Source organism: Fulmarus glacialis, unplaced genomic scaffold, assembly GCF_000690835.1.
Source record: "Fulmarus glacialis isolate BGI_N327 unplaced genomic scaffold, ASM69083v1 scaffold8132, whole genome shotgun sequence".
Taxonomy (NCBI): domain Eukaryota; kingdom Metazoa; phylum Chordata; class Aves; order Procellariiformes; family Procellariidae; genus Fulmarus; species Fulmarus glacialis.
In genome coordinates this window covers 80106-102519 of record NW_009198451.1, presented here as the reverse complement: position 1 = coordinate 102519, position 22414 = coordinate 80106, and the positions used below count along the sequence as shown (strand labels likewise).

At 43.6% G+C, this 22414-nt stretch overlaps 1 protein-coding gene across 1 annotated transcript in view; it reads left to right on the top strand.

Moving 5' to 3' along the window:
- Nucleotides 1-312: 312 nt before the first annotated feature.
- The window catches only part of LOC104073212 (CUGBP Elav-like family member 4), an 80365-nt gene continuing 58263 nt past the window's right edge, over nt 313-22414 (top strand). The window contains exons 1-3 of the mRNA XM_009572907.1: nt 313-443; nt 5346-5425; nt 21588-21731. Of these exons, the coding sequence (XP_009571202.1) occupies nt 338-443; nt 5346-5425; nt 21588-21731 (330 nt within the window). The 5' untranslated portion in view covers nt 313-337. The remainder of the gene's footprint in view (nt 444-5345; nt 5426-21587; nt 21732-22414) is intronic.

Here is a 22414-nt window from a genome sequence, read left to right as displayed (position 1 = left end):
CAAAAATTGATCAGAAAAAGCTGATTTGTAAGACTTCAGTGCCTAGATTTTTGAGAAGCAGTTAAAGATTTTATATATAATGAAACCTTTTTGGTTTGATTCTTTTTTTTTTTTTAAATTGCCAAATTATTTTCAAGCACTCATTGAAAGTCAGATGCTATTAAGTTTTTTTGAGCCAGCCACTTGAAATGACTAGCAGCTTCTGAAATATGTCACGTCAATGAAATCACCGTTTGTTTTGCATGTGATACTGAGCCATCTTGGCTTTCACATCCCTCCTGAAATATGGTAAGCATCTCTTTATTTTGTTCCAGAAGACAGAAAACTCTTTGTGGGCATGCTCAATAAGCAGCAGTCAGAAGACGACGTGCGCAGGCTATTCGAGGCATTTGGCAACATTGAGGAGTGCACAATCCTTCGGGGACCCGATGGCAACAGCAAAGGTAAGGTGATGGCTTGCGACACACTCTGGTTTTAGTGTCAAGCTGGACCAGTCTTAGTGTATTTATCATTTTCTGGTGTAACAAAGTCACTAGATAGCCTTCAGGACAGCATCTCTTACATGAGGAGGGGTCACATTTGCCAAGGGAGGCAATTTCTTTGCTGGTCACTGTCTGCTTGTATACGAGAGGAAAAAGATAATTGCACTTAAAAACATATGCCCTGCAATGAGCTACGTCTTGTCTCATGCAAACTGATGCCTACTGATGCCTACTATTTGCTCGTAGGGCAGAGCCTCCCCTCTGAACACAGGGCCTTTACGTTCGCTCAAGATGTGCTCTCCCCACCCCATCGAACAGGTCAATTCTTTCTTTAAACAAAGTCAAGGTTGCTGCTTTACCTCTTGACTCACAGGCTCCGCCACCGTCTCTGCTTATTTCTCACGCACCAGCCCCAGGTCTTCCCCTTCTTCAGTTGGTCTTTGCATAGATACACACTGGCCAGTGATCATAAGTGGAAGGGTACAGGTGCTGATTTAAATATTACACTCAGTAGATATTTACTGTTTGAAACATGCAAATGCTTCATTGCAAAACTTGGTGCCTTACCCCCTTCTGCCACTTTTTGGCATCACTTGTTACCTGGAGAGCACAAAGGATCCTTTGCTATAGCCCAGGTGTAAGAATGAGGCTTCTCTCTTGAATGTGAGGGTCATTTTTTTTCCCGTCACTCTCTAGACAAAGTAACTTCAATTTGAATAGGAAGCCCTCTTCTCTTGACAGTGTAATGTGTCCATTAAATATTGATCTGCGTATAATATATCATAAACTGTGCTGGAATGTGCAGGGAAGAGACCAGTCCTGCTGACGCAGTTCATATCTCACTGGATATTTTGACATGTGACAACACCAACCAGCATATTTTTGCAACAGAGAGGCAAAAAATCCAAATCGCAGTGATACACTGGAGAAAGATATTGCTATTCCACAAAATCACTGGTGGCCAAAAAAGACTTCACACAAGCATTATAGGCAGCTGTTTGATATAAGTCAGCAAAGCTCAGCCTTCCTGATATAAATGGCTGAAAACAAACTGTGGGTACCTTTCTTCAATTGTATGGCTATTTTAGTTTCACGACACCCAAAGACGGGGGCTGCCCCTCTGGAAAGCAGTAGGCTAGGTTGGCCTAGAAGAGCTCCAACCATCATAACGATAGGCAGTTAAGCACTCCATTCACTGAACAAATCAGTAAATTGGGGAAAAGCAAAAAAAAAAAAAAAGTGTCTGCCTCCACCTGGAATTATACAGAACAAAATCTAACGACAAAGGAGTTAAACAGAGTAATAATAAAGGCAATAATGTTTGAGACCTGTAAGAAACAGGTTCCAAAGGAGATCCAACCCGCAGACTTTTATTCATACTTAATCTATCTTTTTTTTTTTTTCCTCAAACAATTTCATTATAAGTCTGAATCTGAGTGGCAGCTCCATATTGCTAACCAGTTTAATTATTAGTGCTAGCGGGCTGCAGTCTCAGACTTGCATTTCACTGAGCTGTTCAGGATCAATACTGAGCCTTGACGGAGTTAATATTACCAGCTTCCATTTGCTGGTGCTATTTCTGAGAATGTGAAGCTCCTAATTTACACACACACAGTTACATACACACATACATGCACACAGAGCAGTCAATCCAACAGAAAACTTAAGTGTAGTGCCCTTATCTGAGGAGACAGTCAGGCGAGCCACAACTCCCACAAAGTTATTCCCAGTCTGTAATATTTTCCGTCTGCTAGAAACCAATATATGTGACACACACTGCTTGTGAGCTACTTATTTTGGGTAAAACCCATGAGGCTTAAATTCCACCTAAGTTGAGATTTAAGCAGATTATCTAAGTGCCAGATAGCAATCAGATCCCATAGACTTCAATCCTACCCAACCCACCACGTGAAGCCCCACCAGGCATCCCTGTGGTGAGCCTCTAAGTCCTCCAGATACCTCAATGCAAGCAATGCTCTCAGAAGGTAGGTCCCAGCTTCCCACTTTAATGCCACCACGCTCCAGTCACAGCCAGAAAGCTGCCTGCACCTTGCCTGAAGCCATGGGTGATGCCCTTAGCCACGAGGCATGCCCTTCACAAGGCTGCAGAAATACCTCCTGCATGAGTCTCTCGGGTAGGCATAGTGGTTGGAGCATGCAACCAGGTAGCAGAAGAGCTGGGACTGAGGCATTTCTCTGCCTGAAGGGGAATGCAGAGCCTGGCTCTCCTGGGAGAGGGGGGAGAGGAAGCAGCCTTCCTGCACCCCTCCGGGTAAAGCTCACCAGTGTGCATTCAGGAGTGCAGGAGTCCTCAGCAGGAGTCATCAGGTGAGAAAGCTGAAGTGGATCCAGTTCAGCAAGCCAGCAGGACCCACAGGGTCTGCATTGCTGTTCTCTGGACAGTCTCTTTTTTTTTTTTCTTTTCCCTTTTTTTTCTCCATTCAGCAGTTGTCTACTTCAGGCGCTCAGAAAGTAGAGATTTCCCATGGCACCAGAAGTTCCACAAGAGGAGTCTTACACCCTCTGCAATTATAATCTTAGGCCCTGACTCTGCAGTCTCCTCCAAGCTGACAAGACAGTCAGAGCAGCCCTTTCAGCTCTATAGTCTGGAATTAAGGAAAGAAAAAGCATTTGAGCACTTGTATCTCCCTGTTCAGCAGAGGTTCTATATCTCTCTGCGTGTCAAAAATCCCTTCAAACTCCAGATCTGCTCCTGTCAAAGAGACACCATTGTTCTGAGGAGGGTGGCATGACTCGCGTCCTCAGCTCATGAGATCCTGGAGTCAGTTCTGGTGAAAATGGGAGGGAAGAAGGTTATGCGCATGTTTGATGCTGCATACAGAAGCCATCCCATTGAACACACAAACAAAAGGGCCAAAATGTTGGGATCTCTGCTATTCCTTGCTACCATACACCAGTGAAAGCAGAGTTTTCACTTGCCCTGCTACCTGAAAACCTACTGGAAGCTGTAGGAGGGATCCCATTAGCATCTTGGGTATTAAACAAGATAAATGCCTGCTGTTCCTTTCATTCCCACCTTTACCCAGTTCCACTGATCCATCAGGTTCCTCAGCACAGGGGTGAATTTCACCTGATGAGTGTGAAGCCTTCAATGACAGCAACACTGCAGCCAAAAATCCTGCTCTAAATGCAATGGGTGACTGGAGCTGGAAAGCTTTTGTATATTTGCTAATCAGCATCTTCTTTTTAGAGGCAGAAAGTACAAAAGAATCTCTGCAAATAATTAAACACCCTAATTCTGGATTATCTCTGATTAATGAAGAGGAAGGCACAGTATCTCAGGAGCCTGGGAATGCTGGGCTGCGATTATGTCATAATTGATCCCTATTGTTTCCAGCTGAAGTTTATCTATCTCATTTTCTCATGATTGTCTCCTCTCAGCTCCTTATAAATTAGATCCAACTATTAGCAACAATCAGTGTGCTTTTCCTGAAATACAGTCTGAGCACAGTGCTGAGAGGGTAATGCAAAGTGAAGGGCTCCTAACTGTAAGCTAATTTCATGTGTGTGTATTATTTTTAGAAGGGGCTATCACTGCTTTCTTCAATCTCACTTCTATCAGCCTGCAGTGATGATTTTGGGGACCTTTGGGGCTCATTCTTCTAGTTTGCAAGCGGGGTGTTCCAATGTTTTAGTTTGCACCCTGCACTGTATGGATCCATAAGGGTGTGTGGACCTTCTAAAAGGTTTCTGCAAAGGGAATAAAGGAGAGCTGGCCCATTGTCAGGACTGGCATCCCCTGTACAGTGATCTGCACCCCTTCAGGGAAACAGCTAGGGCTTTGCAAATTGATTAAAAGCTCAAAAGTCTTTAGTAGTAATAGAAGGGGATGGAAGCCAGAACTTCTCAGATCTCTCCCAATCTGTTCCAAAAACCGCCTTAGCATATGGAAATTACTCTTCCTCTCTCTGAGTCAGTTTGCTTGTAGCTAAGAGTGTTAGCGATACTTTCCCCCCACTCTAGTGGTGCATGTGACCCTTTGAAGTGTTGATCATTTCTGCACTCTAGCACTTATTCATAAATGCACCTTTCTGCCTTAAAACCTTATGTAAGAGTTCAGTGAGAGATTCCTTACATGGCAATGCAGGCCAGAGAAACATTGCCTACTTTTTTCTGATGTCCAGAGGAGAATGCCTATACAAGGCACTGGCTCTGGAGCTCACGGTGAAAGACTAAGATTCAAATTTTGGTGGTGGCAAGATGGCAATCATCACATGCAGATCTCTCTCATCCCAGCTTCTTCATCAGAAGCTATCTTACGCTTTGTCAGACCAAGGCTGCTTGGAGCCAAGACAAGCTCTGAGCAGTCTGTCATGGAGCTTTACCAGACAGTGATATACTAAGGTACTCTATGGTTTGGAGTAACCTGAATGCCTTCTATACAGCTGACCTGTTGTTGCTTGTAACAAGTATGTGTAGCTTTCTAATAACTTTTACACACTTCCTTACTGTTTCTCATAACCCCAGGGGAAGGAGCATTCAGCATTAAGTCCAACACAAATAAAAGGAAATTCATTTTCTCCCAATAAATTGTAAAATTGTACAACACTGTAATTGGAAGTTGTGGAGGTTAAAAGATAAGTGGATTCAAAAAGAACTTGCTAAGTTTGGGTCTGTCAGCGCCCATTACAAGCAGCGTGGGGATTCTGGATGTGGCTTTGCCTCAAAACGTCCTCAGGCTGCCAATGACTGGACTTTGGGAAGGAATAGCCAGGAGCATGTTTGCTTGTTATAGTTTCTCCACTACCTTTATTGGCCAGTTCTGAGGACAGGATACTCAGCTAGATTGACTTTCGTGGTACCAGTGCAGCTTTTCTTACGTTCCTCTTTTTCCTCTTCCAGGGTGTGCATTTGTGAAATACTCTTCACATGCGGAGGCCCAAGCAGCCATCAATGCCTTGCATGGCAGCCAGACAATGCCGGTGAGTAGCTCTATAGCACGGGCAAGTGAGGATCGGTCCAGCCTTTCCTGCCCTGTGGCCTGACTGAGGAGAAGGGATGATTTATCTATGCTCTACAACTCATCTTCTGGGAAGAATGGATAACAGCTCAGGCATGCAGGGCCTTGGGTGTGCTTAACTCATCAGTGGAAAGGCCAGGATGACACTGTCATTTCACATAGGCGCAGAACACCAAGGGGTGCTGTGTTCTGTCACCAGCAATTTTGACGACCTGAAAAAAAGACAGATGGTTCACAGATGCCAAAAACATCGGGTCAAACTCGCCATGAGTGTAACCTTTCAAGTTTCAGAGAGATGAATCTAGCAGAAACTTGTGTCTAAGGGCTTCTTTGTTTTCCATCCCCAAAGAGTCCCTGCCTCTAGGTGAAGGATAAAGAACTTTTTGCCAGCATTCAACAGAGCAGCATGTTCATGTGATAGCACTAGAAGCTAGAGACAAATCACACAGTGATGGGCACCTCTCACTGCTACTACAAAAGTGTCTACCCAGGCATAAATGTGGTCCCCTACATCCAACTTTTGAAAGACAGTCAGACCAACTACTGAATCTTCCAGTAAACATTTGAGGGATCATTCCACTTGGATAAATATCTAGTAATATGGGGTTTCAAGCCTTTCCTGATAGTTCAGGAAAGTAGAAATGGAAAAGTATTTTCTATGCAAAATTGTATTTGTACACCATCACACAGACCCAGAGGAATGTAAGGCATTCCACTGTCAGCAGGGAAAGACAATCTATTCCAACGTGTTTTGGTTTATTATAAGAGTATATTATTTTTATTACTAATTATTCACAGTGTAAATCACGAAAGGCTAAGAAGCATGCTGACAACTTGGAAAGGATGCAGGAAGCTCAATGAAAGATATTTGAGAGTGTAAAATCTCCCTTTCAGTAATAGACTCTAATGTAAGTTCATGAATTTATCCAAATAAGTTTAAAGTGGGCCTGGCAGATTGTTTCTAGTCTTTGCAGGGACGAAAACAGAAAATTCTTTACAGGGGAAAAGGTTTCTAAAAGTAGCAAACCATCAAGATCTCATTTTTTGGAACACCATCTTACACAAATCGGATTAAAACAGTGACACTATTGAAAAAAATCTCCTTAGAGATGGGAGTCTCAATTTTTTGAAGTATTACACTACTTTTAGGAGTCTTTTCCTAAAAGTTTCCTTCTAACAAAACCAGATGCTGGGCTTGATGCTGACATCCCATAATGAAATATTATGGGCATCTTTCCCGAGACAGGTCAAAGAGGTATTTTTAATGACTTTCTTTTAAACTTTGACCCTAAGTGATAATGTGTATAAACAGACACCAGGAATTGCAGTTCCACAGGTGTGGAACCACAAAAAGGTGTAACAAAAAATCAGTTCCTGTCCCAAAAATCTTGCAAACTCAGGTGACAGAGGTGAGAGAAAGATGGGAGAAAACAGACAAAACCCAAGGAGAGTTTAAGATTTTATCTGGATCTACTATACCCAAAATATCCTTATCCTTCCCCAGCCCTTATCCTTCCTATTTTCAGCACACTTTAGATAAGAAAAAATACTCATCTCTTGACCACTTGGGAGCAAATTTCTATTCCATCTTGCTGATGTCAATTGAACTTAGGATGTGCAAAACAATCAAGAATTTGACCATTTCATCAATCAGTTTTTTATGGGACCATTTTTCCTGTTGACTTATTTGACTCACATATTTGTTCTAGAAAAGTTCTTGAATAACCAAATCTGGGCATCTGAAAAAGCATCACAGTTTAACCCTTACTAGATGCACACCCCAGATCCACCATCGAGTTTCCATGGCTTGACAAGTTCCTATGAATTGGCTGAACCTCAGCAGCAGTCCACATACCTACTCTTAGTTCACAGGAAAAGCAAGTAGAAAATTATTCATTTCAACCTCTTCATTATAAGCTAAGTTATGTGGCATTGCCTTGCATGTCCCATGAGCTACGAGCAGGCACATGGGCAGTTACCATGGCTCAGCAGACTAGTGAGGACCTGTTGAGTGACCACCATCTGATCAAGACATGGAGCACACACTGTTTTTCACACAGGGCCTCAAAATGCTTAAGGTGCTTTGAATGAGATGGGCCAAATCCTTTGAGTGATCTCTGTTCCTACTCTCATTTTCATGGTGCTTCAGGGTTTGCAGCTTCTTTCAGGGCTTGGATGTTCACAGAGAAATGCAGCCACCTCGTGGTGAGATGGGGATGTAGCCCTTGTCCTTGGAAAGGAGGGATGCATTGCTACCATCTTCCTTCAGTCCCCCCCTCCCATTTCTCTCACCATTAGGACCAGCCTCATTTGTCCAGCTGCGATGCCAACTCAAAGTTGTTCCTGTGGTTCAGCCAATTTAAATGTCTCTTGCCTTGTCCTCGTGTACTACCAACGGGGCATCCATCATCATTCTTGTCAGGTCTCGAGCCGTTCGTTCCTGCAGCAGACTCCTGTTTCTCCACAGCTGTCAGGATTATTGCTCTACTGTGACTTCCTGTTCACACAACATATGTTGCCTAATAGTTTCAAAAGGCAACTTTCTTTTATGAAAGTTTTTTCTTTTTTTTTTTTTTTTTTATTAACCTTTCCTTGGACAGGTGCCTGACCACCATCCATCACAAGCCCACTTCTCTATGCAAGGCACTTATTTCTTCTAAGGGCCCACCAAACAGGTCTACAACTTTCCAATTTTCACACAATCAATTGCTGTTAGAAATAACTTTCTCAAAATCCCTGACTTCTGAGCAGGTCTGAAGTTCCTTCTGTATCTACCTACCAAGAAAGCTTTTTGGGGTCTTTTTAAATCATATTGGCTATCAACTCTTCAGCTTTATGATAGTGTTTTACTTGACCTCCATGTCCTCCTTTATGAGAGATCATAATTTTCATGTACTTTTGCATGTATTTATAATGTATTTATAACAATTATATGCCCTGTACTTTCAGCTTTGATTACTCTGTGCCCTCCTGTCTCTCTTCCTCATCCATATGGGGGCATAAACAGGTCTCTTCACTTGATTCTCTTCCCTTCCTCATCCAAGCTTTGTCCCTAGCAGCCTTATCCACCAACACAAATTCAGCTACTATTTCTATAGTGACAGCTTGCAGATCTAACTTCTCAACTGCAGGACTGACTCCTGTCCAAACTAAAATCTTGCCTGTCTTTCCAGCATCTCCTAGTGGATGTCTAGCTGTCAGATCAAGCTCAATATGTATAAAACAGAGCTCTTGAACTTTTCCTCCCAAACCCTGTCTCCTCTTTCCTCCGCCTCCATTCCCAATCACTGTGGACAACATTTTCATCCTACCTGTCAGTCATGCTCCTACCTAGGCATCATCTTCAGCTTGGTTTTCTCCTTCTCTCCATGTCTTCATATCCGGGAGACAGCCAAATGCTGAAGAGTCGTTCTGCACAACACATCTAACACATCTAAGATACGGCCTTGTCCATCCACCCACGCAGAAAAAACTCTCCTCCATGCTTCATCACACATACCTAAATCGCAGCAGCCTTTATCCTACCCAGAAAGTACACAGGGTTAAAAACTATACTACTGTTGCACCTTTTTCACCATCTCGCCCACCGTGGCACGTCAGAATTTCTTTTGTTGTGAATTAATTCCTGGAAGGGGTAAAACAGTACTGTTATCTACATTTTCTGCATAGAGGTCAGAAGAAGTGAAGAGTGTGATTCATTTGATTTAGCTTTAACAGTCTAAAAGTTTGTAATCTATTCTAAACATCATCTAGGATTCCTCCAGAAAGGAGAGAGAGAGACATTTCCAGAGATTTGTGCATTCTTCCCTTTATCTCTCTGTGCTAGGATGAGCCCACCTTCTGGGCAATGCCCTTTCATTAATTATAATGGAGATCTCCACAACGACATTAAACTGAATACCTGAGGTGGGACTCATCTCACCTAATTTGAGACATCCAGAAGCTAAGGAACTATGTCTAAGGTTGTCATCTAAGTGTTTGTTATCTAAGTTTCTATTATAATCAATAGAGAGAAATAGATACCTCTGGAGGAATTTTATTTTACAGAAATAGATTTTGAAACCTGTCAAACCAAAACCCAACTAGAAGTGTGATTCTTAGCTAATTTTAGATGTTGGTTTCCTGTGGTCTGCCAGTTCCAAAATAGTGGTTCTTTACCTGAACTGCAACTTAGTATGAAAAAGGACGCATACTGCTTAAAAACAAAAACTAAAAACACTTGCTTCCTGCAGATGTCTCAGAGTCAACAATTGCCTTTGTTCACCAGTGATACACCCTTGCCACCCTGAAACCCTTCTGCTGCACTTGTCACTGCCACAGTAATCTTGCTGGAGCTAAAGATCTAGGGTGACTCTATACCAGCTGACATAAGCCATCTACAAGTCAGAAATTAAAGCTATTCGTTTGACCTCCCTTCCGATGGTGATTCCTCCCATATACCTCAGACACGTAGTTAAGATTGCCTGACTGAGCCGTGGAAGCATCTGCCTCCTCACTGAGTGTGCAAGGAGTAAGCAGCTTAGAGTGGACATCTAACTTCATATCCAATGCAAGGGAAGCTGAATCCCATTCTGGGTGTCTGCTGCCCAGCTAAAGCAATTTGGGATTCAGAAACCAGGCATCCCACACCTGAGTCCTCTGACTCCTGATCCATTAGGTGTACTGTGAACTTGCCTAACACACTGATTGTCAGCACTATGTTCATTCTATGTCTTTCTTTAATTAATGAAATTTAAGGTCATTAAGACCTCCAGGACCGTGTAAGGTGGTTTCCCCCATCAGGAGGGCCAAGTCCTCTTTTGTTTTAGTATAGAAGTCTGCATCAGCTTGGCCAAACCACAGCATTCCTTCTGCGTCCAGGCAATAATATCCCAAGTCTGTCTATGCCTGGCTGAACATCTTCCTTGCAAATTACTTTTTCAGATGGAATCCCTGGTTTTGTGAAAAGAAAGGAAAATATGAAACTTGGATTCAAGCACTGAACAGATGTCTGCCTTTCAGAGAAAGATTCAACTTAGTTAAACTTAAAAAAAAAAAAAAAGAAGTACTGCAACCCAAAACTTTGTTAACTTGGGGGCTTTCATTTCAACATTTTTCTGTGCAGCTCTTATCAACCCAAATGACAAAAACAACTTCAAATATCTGCTCAGGAACCACCTATGTCAAATTATGCAATTATTGCTCAGTGCTGTTAGGCGACAGGCAGATTAGATCTCTAATTGTTGTATTTACTATTCTTTTTATTAATCAAGAAAATATGAATGACACAATACCTTGAACAAGGTTGACTTTCAGCCTCCACCTACCATGTTCCTTGGAAGTCCACCCATGGCACCAAAATTCCCAACCAAACACAATTAATAGTCAGATGAAGGGATTCTCGTCTTGCCTTATACAACATACTATCTACCCTCTCATACTGTAAGAGATTGCCATTAGTTAAGCTAGAGGAATTTTTCACCTATTTAGTTCACCAAGTGAGAGTAACTTAAATATGAGATTATAGAAAATTGTCCTAAGAAACAAAAGTTATTGTCAATATGTCATGTGCAGTGGCCCTCTTTCAAACTCATGGCAAATGGGGCACCGGTTCCCATCTTCCTGGCTTTGGATGCCCAGGTGCCCCATCAAAGAAACCAACTCCGGCTCCTGTTTATGACTGCTATTATTATTGCTGTGCATTCCTACGATGCAGTTACGACTTTGCAGAGCGCTGTGAAGTTGTCTTCAGACACAGTCCCATTACGGAAACTGGCCAAGCAGCTGTTCTCACCCCCTGTCAACACAGCAGAGGAATATTTAGGTGAATTAGGGGTGGAAGGGAAAGCTGTGAGAGTCTGCAGAAGGAGCTCAGAGCAGGTGGAGGAAAGAAGGAAAATAGGCCTTTGTGGGCATGATGAAGTTGTAGCCCGGGCACTTTGCTTGCAGAACGGCGGGGAAGCGGCTGTTATTATGCGTGCATGCTGGCACCAAAGCGCTGAGTCGGCAGAAACTCCCTGGGAGGAGCAGCGTGGCGGCTCCGGTGAGTGGGGGGCCACAATGCCGTAGATCAGCTGAGGTATTTTTAACAATTATTTTGATATAAACAGCTCTGAACTTGAGGAGCTCCATGTAAATGGGAAGCAGTGGGGCTTGTAATTAGATTTGTGTACACTTTCATAAATTGCTGGGAAACATCAAAGCCGTGATAGAAGGCTGTGGTGCACTTTATTTCCTTCTTCTGTTCTTCTGTTAATTGAATGGTTGATGTGTGGATAGGAAGTGTTGGCTTCACGGAGTACTATTTACAGACCCGCTGACAGCTGCACTGTGAAAATTAACAGGAACAGAGCAGCCTCTGTCACAGCTCTTCCCATGAGGGACTTGCTTCAAATTGGATCATTTCTTTCATAGGAGAAACTTTCCACGTCTCTCCTCCCTTCTTCGCAAGTACGCACACACATCCAGCTGCACACTCCCCTTCTCCCTTCAGGCTCATGGCAGCCTTTAGTGCTCGGAAGGAGGGTTTGTCATTTCCACAAAGTTGGGGGAGTTTGACTGCAGTTCAAAACTTGTAGCATATTCCACTTCCAGCAAGACACATCTTCAGGAAGTCAACCGAATCTGTGAGCTGGGTGTGTGGAACCACAGCTTCATGTTTGCAGGTCTCACCTCAACGGGAGCATGCTGTTCACTCTCTTAGAAACTAGCAGATTTCCTCTCAGACTACTACTGTTGGAAATGTGGTTATTGTTGGACTTACTTGGAATTGTTGTGTGCTAAGCACCATACAAACCTCTTACAGGGAAGTTCCCAAACTTAGCAGCTTACCAGCTAAAGGTTGGAAGGTTGGTGAATTACCTCGAAGTGTTGGTCAAAGTACAAAACTTTGAGGTCATCTGTAATCTTATCATCTACACTTCTCTTACAGTTGAAGGAGACAGACTAGCCCCTCAGAAAGACATCTGTCTGTCTTAAGTAATTGATGATTTAGAATAGATAACCCAAAATGGCTGCAATTAGGTCATCTGAATGTCCCCCTAAGGGACAAAACTTAAGAGATAAGCAAAAGAAGCAACAATACAATGTCTGGGAATGATACACCATTAATCATTATATTTAGCCAGTTCATAGCCAAAGTCACAGCAATTCTTGTTCCTGGTCCCAGCAGAGAAGTAATAACCAGTGGATACTTGAGAATCTAAATCTTAATATTTATTTAAATCTGGAAAACACAAAATTAAGAAGGTCAAACTTGAAGCCATCAGTCCACCACCTCATTTCCCAAGGGTGTCTTCAAAATATCCGGGTAACATAAATAGAACCTTAGACAAAACCATAATACAAACAGACAACAATTAAACAGACCATAATTCAGAGTATCAATTACCTAACAAAATTTACTCTCATTTAGATTCCAGCATGGGCTCAAGTCCTCAGTTAATAAAAGCCACCTTGTGACAGTCAGTAAAGAGATAGAGAGTCGCTGACCCCCTCAGGCTGTCAGGGTAAAAAGGAAATGGGAAAGTGATTAGACTTTTACATGAACACAGAAACATAAAGGGGAGATTTTCAAAGATAATTCTGGGTGAAAGTTGATGAGAGTCCAGCATCTAAGTGCCCTTCATGCCTCACAGCTAAATTTGCCCTAAATTTACTTGCCCCAAAATCACAAAGTCTAGGGCAGGGTGGGGTATCATCAACGCAAGTCCATCTGCTCAATTAATGTGGAAGGCTGAGGCCTCGTTTTACACTGCTGATGTTGGAGAAGCTGATGGAAGAGAATGGAGACGCCAACTCAGACCCCTTTTTTTTTCTCTTCACTGTCGATCTTCTGTTCTTTAAAGAACATGCACTCCACGCAATGTCTTTGTGTAACGCACAGACTGGCTTGTTTAACTCAGGGCAAGGCACAGCACTCCAATTCCTTCTATCAAAAAATAATAATACATTAGGAACCCATTCATAACTCATCAGGAGCAGGCCTGGCCCTCCTTCCAGTAACAAATGATTTTTCTGAATATGCTACCTGAACACCGTTTATAAAGTCATATGTTGTCCTTCGGGATGAAAGAAGCAATGGAATACCGAGATGTTAATTTGCAGTCATTTCTTCCATCAAGATCCAAAGGCTCTTGATAGCTCAGCCTCGCTTTCCTTTGGGCAGCAGGTTCTGGCTGGAGGTGGACTAAGGTTCATAGACTGTCCCACCCCACTGCTGCTACCAAGACAGTTGATTCTACAACCTTTGGGCCAGCAGTTTCCCACTGTTACCATAATTTCCCTTCATTCTTTCTATAAAAAATAAAATCATAGGACCGTGTTCCCTGCCTCACCCCTTGTTCCATAAATGAACTAATAAATCACATGTTTCTGGGTCCCAGAATAGAAATCCAGGCTGCCTGACAAGGGGTATGAATCATACTGGTGCTAAAGACGGCCTTTACTTCTCTAGTCACATTTCTGTAGCTGTGCAGGCATCTGGTAGGACAGCAAAGAGACCCTTGGGACGTGACAGGTTTCACTCGCCGTCTTCCCCGGGCTTCCTCGCTCCCTCCAAGCTGCAGCATTCATTGCCTCCAAATGGGATAAGAAGGATAACTGCTCGTGAGCCGCACGGCCTCGCTCTAGACAAAAGGATTTAATTGGCACCCATAACATCTTTTTATAAATCCAGGGGAAGCTGGGAACCAAATCAACAGCTGTGGAGGCAGCCGGGGGAAAGCGGGAGCGGGACTGTGCCACCACCGAGCGTTGCCCAAGTCCTGATGCCAGCAGCAGCCCCTGCGAGGCTCGCTGCACTCAACACTTGTCTCATCTGGATGAGGTTAGAACTTGCAGGGGCTAAAATAATTTGCAAGCACTGACCTTTCTGGGATATCGGAGACATTGATAAGCCTCCAGCCTGGGAGGCATAAATACTTCCTGCCTGGCAGGGGTGTTCCCAGCCTACGGGAGGGAGCTCCGCTGGACATCACCACCTTCCTTTAGTATGGATGTGCTCTTCCCACCGAGGAGGAGAATGAAGATGTCAGCGTTAGGTCTTTACCTCTCTGCTTGCTTTGGGGGGGTTTCTTTCTTCCCCCCTCTTGCCTTCCTCTTTCTTTTGCTCCAAACCTCACTTACATCAGTGGGATCTTCCCTTTGATTTAAGTGGGCTCTGGATTAACATGAAATCACTCTGGTTGCTTCTGCTTGTTTCCCTTTAATCCTCTCCTTCCCAGCCCTGCTCAGGTGTGTGGTCTGGATTGATAACACACATTCTTGTAAGGAAAATAGAAAGACCTTAATAATTGGTAGATTGCTATCCCTACCCAAAACATAGCCGGCATTAAGTGATTCAGCAGCTATTACCCAAATGTGTTTTACAAAGACCAAAATTAATTTTTAAAGGGCAAAGGTGTATTTAGAGCAAAACAATAACTTTTAGATAAGACACTCAATTGAAGTCCACACAAATTCACAAATGCAAAACATCCTACCAGACACCAATGTCTTTGCCTCAGACGTCCCCTGGCAAGTGAAATCAGGTAGGGCAATGTGCTTGACTTCCCATCCCAAAGGTCTGTGCGGTACTCACAGGAATAGTGGTTATGAAGTCTCACCCAGCAGCAAGGTGACACATTTCAGTCTTGGTGGAGTGGAATGCAGTAAGAGCAGATCCTTCAGCATAAACCAACCTCTTGTTCTTCCAAAACCAGCAGAGCTTCACTGAGTTTACACCATCTCATACCTTTAGTTGACCACCTGTTTCACCATGCTAAAGCATTGGTGATACCTCCCTGCAAGCAGAATCTTTTATCAATTAATGACCCTGTGGTTGTACAGTGCTTGGAGATCTTCAGTTTAAATATGCTGCAAAAATGCACATACTTTTTACTATCCTGATCAAACAACATGCTTTACACCATGATAGCCTAGAGTCATACAGCATGACAGTCATCTGGGATGCCCAGTCATGTGCAGCATGTTTGCAACTCAGTGCCGCTGAAATGCTCTTTTATGTCACATGCACAGTTGAAATATATCTGCCCAGCTTGCCAGCCCTTCCTCAACATCTGTTTCTTTCCAAGTCATCTTAGGCTATTCATGTCCTACCCTGAACTGCCAAGGAAGAGTGGAGCTCACGTGAGCAGAGTCCCGAAGCACCAGGGGCCCCATACCTGGTTGTGATGTTGCCTTGCTGTGACAATAGACAATTCACTTTATGGCTCTGGAATTATTCCACTTCTCTTATTTTCATCCTTGCCTATTTAGCTAGAAGGAAAGATCATTCAGATACTAGCTTTCACGGGGCTTTATGCTGCAGCTACCAAACATTTTCTTAATGGTAATAATAATTTATAAAGAAAATTACATCAAGTCACCATTTGTTGCTGTAAGAATATTTTCAGGGAAAGTATATTTTTAGTAAATACAGAATTAAACATACCTTATTTTCCAAACTATGCTACTATGGGAAAGGGAAACCTATAGCATTTTCTTTTGAATTCTGGATTTTAAGTTTGTCTTCAAATAGACAAAAAATAATTATTTATTGCTTTCATATTCCTAAACAGCCGGTAAGAATTTCCAGTCTACCGGTATAACAACACTTTCCACTTCATAATGCATTAAGGAAGGCGAATGATTCTGTGAGGACTTTTATCATCCATAGACTAAGCTGAAAAATGCAGAGCTGCTTGAAGAACTCTGCTTTGAAGTTTAGGTTGTTTGGATATCTGCCTTTGATTTGAGGGGCATACTAATACCCGGGTTATATATCGAGTTCTTTCTAATTAGAATTGGGTACATTGCCACCAGGAGTCAATGATTCTGTTGCCCTGTGGAAAGCAATAACTTTAGCTCAGAGAGACACCTGCTAAGTAGCGTATGGGCAAGTAAAACCTAAATCAAGCTTCCACTCCAAATAAATTACAGCTCCGGAGACCTGTGAAGGGAAGTACCTGCAGCAACTCTCTCTGCTTAGACATTGCATGAAGAATCCCCTCTACCGAGGGAGCAGCATTATCAAAGGGTCTGTCACTCCAGCCCTGGATGAATGCCTCCTTTCCCCGCTCCGTCTCTGTCACTCTCGTCTCAAGTGTGTCTAAACCAGCTCTCAGGACTGTACAGTGGAAATCGCTCCTAGTGACTGCCATCCTTCTCATCTTTCAGATGAGACATGAAATTGAAGCCCTGAGTACAGAAAAACATAGCATATTTCACAAGAAGGGAGGGATGTTAGTCCTGGTCCTCTGGCCATCTTCCAGCACGGGTAATTACATTTCTACCTAGCTAAAATTCCCTCTGCTCTACAGTTTTAATTGAACAGTAGTTTCTTTTTTGCTAGTCTAAAATCCCAGGTTGGGATCAAGCCCCTACTGGCTAATTCAGCAGCCCTATTTTCAGTAGAGCTACCCAGGCATTTCCAAAAAAAATCTGGCTTTGTTTCAAACTTAGGAGGCATCATACCAAATGGCCTGATCTGACAGAGCCCAAACCAAAGAAATGCTCCTTTGGCTTTCGGGCCCTAACGTCAAGGATCCTTGTGTGGAAATACTACCCGGAATGGCTTGCTGAAGGTCAGTATCCTCCCAGCTCTGCCTTGCAGTTGCAAAGGGAGTGCTAAGGCAAAATTTCCAATGCAAGCAACCCCATTCACGTGGTGACACTTAGGAAGGTAGTCTGATTGCCCAAATGAGAAGTATCCAGCAGCACCTACTCATTTAAGCATCTTAGCTCGTGTGCATGGCTGACATTTTGGAAGGTACTTAATAGGATCTGCACATTCAGATCTCTTCCACTCAAGAGCTTTAGTCTCTGGAATTTTAATGTAACAAGCCTTTTAAAAATATTTTTGGCCCAGAACTTTAACTGGCTCCATTTGAGCTAACCAAGATGTAAAAGTCCCCCTGTATGAGAGAGACACCCTTGCAGTAAAGTACTTAAGTGTATGCTTACCTCCAATAAGACATTCACTAAGCTTAAAGTGAAACATGATTTAAACACGGTTCGCTTTGGCGAATTAGGCCCAAATTCATTAGTTTTGCAAGAAGAAGTTGTCTAACCATCTGTAGAGATCGGTAACATACTGAGTCAGAGGAGACTTATAAGGCTCACAGGAAAAGAAAATTCAGGCATATATTCTGCAAGGAAACATCTTCACAAAACTTGTCCTATGAATATTGTTCTAGGGAGAAGCAACTTTCCCTGATGTCGTGCAGTATTATTTGGTCTCCCGAAAAGCTTTTGCTTAATTTGTGTATACATTCCATTTGGAAGGCCATAACTAAACAGCCCCAACAACCAAGCAAAAGATTTGTTTTCCTTTGCCTTTAAATGAAATATCAATGGATGGATATTTTATTTTTAGTTGAATATGAAATTTCACAAGCGACCTGTCAAGCTCCTGTTTTCAAGAATGACTTTATTTCACACGTCAAGACAGGCTGGGAAATTAGTTTTTCCCACAGAGGACTCTGATTAGGGATTACAAAGTGACTGTGGCGCAGAGTGATTTTTCCTCCATCTTTTCCCTCACCCTGCCAGCCTAGAGAGCATCTGACTCTGCTGACTAAGGGGAGCAATTCATTACCACACACGGGAGGGGGACGGGAAGCAAGATAGTCATATTAAGTAGACTTGCTGGCCCAAGAGAGAATAGGGAAAACATAATAATACTTAGCCCTTATATTTTTCTTTTCATCAGTAGATATCAAAGCACTTGAAAAAGGAGGTTGATTTCATGGGAAAGGAGATAAATGCCAATTCCAAGTAGCCTATTGCAGAAGCACCACAGGAATGCTCACTTTCATGATAGTCTCTTTTGACTGTGGATCTGCAGGGTAGAGAAATAAACAGGTCCTTCCTTCGGTAAAATGCAGAATTAACGCACAGATCTCAAAGTACTTTTCAAACATTATTGACTTACCCACTGTAACTCTCTTGGGGGCTGGTGAAATATAAGGTCCAGTCCAACAACCGGAGAGAGCAAGAGGGAGATTATGTATTACTAATAAATGACCAAGCAGACAGGACCTATTGCCTTTGTCAGCAGACAACGGCTGATTTACACCATGGTTTAACTGCTTGTGGAAGCAATAAATAGCCCAGATGAAGGGCTCTGCAGTTTTTACCCCATGGAAAATTTGGCCCATTCTGGGGCATTTCTAATGTTATCCAGTGGATTAGTAGGAGTCACTGGAGTAGAAAGTAGTCTTGTGCTGCTATAGATGAACAGCGCTGTTTGACTCCTCTGCTGAAAATCCTGCACTCTGTGATATGATAGAGTTTACTGCCTGATTTCCTTTGGGCCACGTGAAAGGGCTGCACATGAGGAACCACATACAGAAAGCATCAATTCCAAGGTCAATCTTCATATTCAAAAGCAGTGCTGCATCTCTACCGGCTACATATCTTTAACCGCCTACATGCACATCTCATTGCAGAGCACTCTTAAAAAACCCTCCTTTTTCTCCTTTTTCTTTGTAGTGTGCGCTCTAATTTGCTTCTATTTGCCAATAGCCTTTCTGCCCTGTGTGCATGATAGTGATGTTCAAAGAGGCCTGAAGTCCTGCTGTGACAGGCAACCCAGAAAAACATCTCATAAGAGGCAGTCTTAGATCCCATTGGGTCAAACGGCTGCTGTGCAGTCACTACGACTCACATCAGGAGGGAAGAACACTCCAGGGGCAAGAACGTCATGTGGAGGTTACCCATGTTTTCATGATGCCATCTACAATAATAGCATAGTTTTCAACAGTGTGAGGCATCAACAATTTCCTGAGGCGGTTCTCTGGCCCTAAGTCTTCCAGGGCAAATAGAAAGAAGAGGGGAAGGAAGAAAACACCAACCTATTTACACTTTTCTGTCCTGCTAACTAGAGCAGGTCACATCTTCAAACCCCATTTGCAGAGATGAATACTCATTCACCTTATTCAGTTTCAAAGTCCTCCGTGCTGCGTTGTGCCCACCATGCTGCAGCCTCTGCTCTGCAAATCATGACAGCAGCTCTGAACAGCCCAATCTGCTGTGGACCAGTGCCTCCCTCCAATGCAGCTACAAATAGGTTTAAATCATTAGATTCAGGTTACCAAACAGTCTCTTGGATCAGGGTTAATTAAATGAGTGTTGAAATCTAATTAAGGACTGGTCCAGGTGATAATTAGCAGGAAATGTATGCATTAAAATATCTATTTTTCGATGAGCTGCAATTAAGAGTGTGATTTGGGGAAGGATCAATAACTACATCATGTGATTTAAAAAAATGAAAAGTCACCCAGCCTTGAGCAGAAATGCAGGGGAATTTTGGCTAGATTTTTTTTCTTCCCCAGCACCCCTGCTTTCTGTTTTGCTCTTATAATAACTTCTGAAGACTGCTCTCCACCCTTGAATAGAGCATTCATCTCTTCATCTCTTTGTTTTCCTGAAGCAGTTCTTTCAACCCCTTGCTCTTCACCACATTGTTTGAGTGGGTTATAGATTTATTAGAAAGAGACTAACAGGTCAAAAAGAAAGATTCTTTGCCAATGAAAATCACTTCCTCCCAGAACAGGCTGCTAATCCAGGGGAACATCGCTCATTGTGTGGCCTTAGATAATTTTTTTTTTTTTTTAGCATGTTAATTCCTCAAGTAATTCATAACTGAAGATCTGGAGAGGCTATTGAATATGCATAGCTTGGACTTATATATATGTATGTCCATAGTTGTGGTTTACTACACTATTCCCAATTTGTAGCAGAGCAACTCTGCTTTCACTGAGACTATGTTTTTTCTGGTTACAGGTACATAGGGATGAGTGTAAACCAGTTAATAACACTCCCCCTGTGCAATCCCAGGCAATCCCACCTCTGCCAGAAAAACGAGGGCCCCGCAACAGCCCAGCTCCTCTGGCACGGAGCTGGTCTTCCTCTACCGCCGCAGCCAGACGCTGAGCTGGAAATTTCCCCACTGACTGTATTTCCATCAGCGGATACCAGTGTGTCAAAAGGGAAGCGTACCATGGGAGCGCGATGATTTCAGCTGCTCTTTGTCAGTCTCCTGACAGCTCACCTGCCCATCTCCCCAGGCTCGGTGGCAGCCCAGCTCCCGAGGCAACTGTCTGCCTGCCGTCGGGGCGGCTGCCGGATCCCCCCTCCCCTGCACCCCTCTTCCCACGGGGAGACCGCGCTGTGGGGAATCAACCAACCCATGAAGTTAGGACATCCTTGGAGCCAGCCAAAAAAATATCAGTGCCTTCCTTCCTAAGCAGATCTATTTCTTCCCATCTCTGTCTCCTATCAGAAATTTAAGAATTGCAGTTACTGACCTTTCATCTCATTTTGGGGAGGAGAGGCATTTCTTACATTCCCAAAAGCTCTGTATTTTTCACAGACTTCTGCAGACAGCTCTTATGATCATCGGTAGTTCTGCACCGGTGTTGACTGCAGACATAACCCAAACATTGTAAAGCTTTCCTAGAAAAGTGTAACATCAAACGTGGACTCTTTTGTAGTAGCCTCTATTTCCTACTGTTCACGGAGACGAAACTCAGGTCCATCAGGTACTATTTTTAATAGTGCTGAAGAGATGCTGCTTCGTGATGAGACATACACTCTGCTCAGCATACTGAATCCTGTCTCCAAGGCTGGGCATGGATTTCTCACTGCATATGGGGGTTACAAGACAAGGCAGTGTGAAAGGGTGATCCAGCTCAGGGGGTCTGGCATGCACAGAGCTAACACATTCCATCAAAATAAATCAGTTCATAAATCCTACCACATTCATCCAGCAAAAGCTCCTACATTTTGCTGCACTGAGTCCAGATCTTTGTCCTCTGATGAGGACAACCTGCTGGGCCAGAAGGTTTTCTGTATGTTGAAAGAATAAGGCAACAACTTTTGCAGAGAGAACATTAATGACAGCCTGGAAGTTTGAATTTTGGAGGAAACTAGGAACCGGGCTGCTGGCCTCAGTCATTCACCCTCCAGGGTCTTTTCCTTCCTTCCTGATGCTCTCAGCCTCTTGCAAAGGCCCAATTCAAAAGGTCTGAGAGGTTGCATGGGAAAAATCAGCGTCAGCTGGATCCCATGCTACCAAATCTGTGGTAGATGTATGGATTGCATGAGCCGGTGTGTACCTGGCTAATTCCCTTATGTGTCTCCTTTTGTTTCCTGTCCTGCAGGGAGCCTCTTCAAGCCTGGTGGTGAAGTTTGCAGATACAGACAAGGAGCGTACAATGAGACGCATGCAGCAAATGGCAGGACAAATGGGCATGTTCAACCCCATGGCCATCCAGTTTGGAGCATATGGCGCCTATGCACAGGCAGTAAGTATAGACACTGGCTCTATGCATGTTCACAGGAACAGGGACAGCACGTAGAATTACACAAAAGCACACGAGCAGAGGAACAAATGTCCTCAAATAACAAGAGCAGAGGAGGAACCAGCGATTTCTCCGTTAAAACAGTTACACGATGGGAGCAAACTGAGCCATGCTATCCGGGATAGGTGAGGGCATCTCCCAGGCAAGCCTCAGAGGTGCAATACCTGCTTCTATACCTGCTTTTTTGCCCAGAGGAAAAGGACCTGGGGGTGCTGGTTGACAGCCGGCTAAACATGAGCCAGCAGTGTGCCCAGGTGGCCAAGAAGGCCAACGGCATTCTGGCCTGTATCAGAAATAGTGTGGCCAGCAGGAGTAGGGAGGTGATCATGCCCCTGTACTCAGCCCTGGTGAGGCCGCACCTCGAATCCTGTGTTCAGTTTTGGGCCTCTCACTCCAAGAAGGACATTGAGGTGCTGGAGCGTGTCCAGAGAAGGGCAACGAAGCTGATGAAGGATCTGGCGCACAAGTCTTATGAGGAGCGGCTGAGGGAACTGGGGCTGTTTAGCCTGGAGAAGAGGAGGCTGAGGGGAGACCTCATCGCGCTCTACAACTACCTGAAAGGAGGTTGTAGCGAGGTGGGGGTTGGTCTCTTCTCCCAAGTAACTAGTGATAGGACGAGAGGAAAT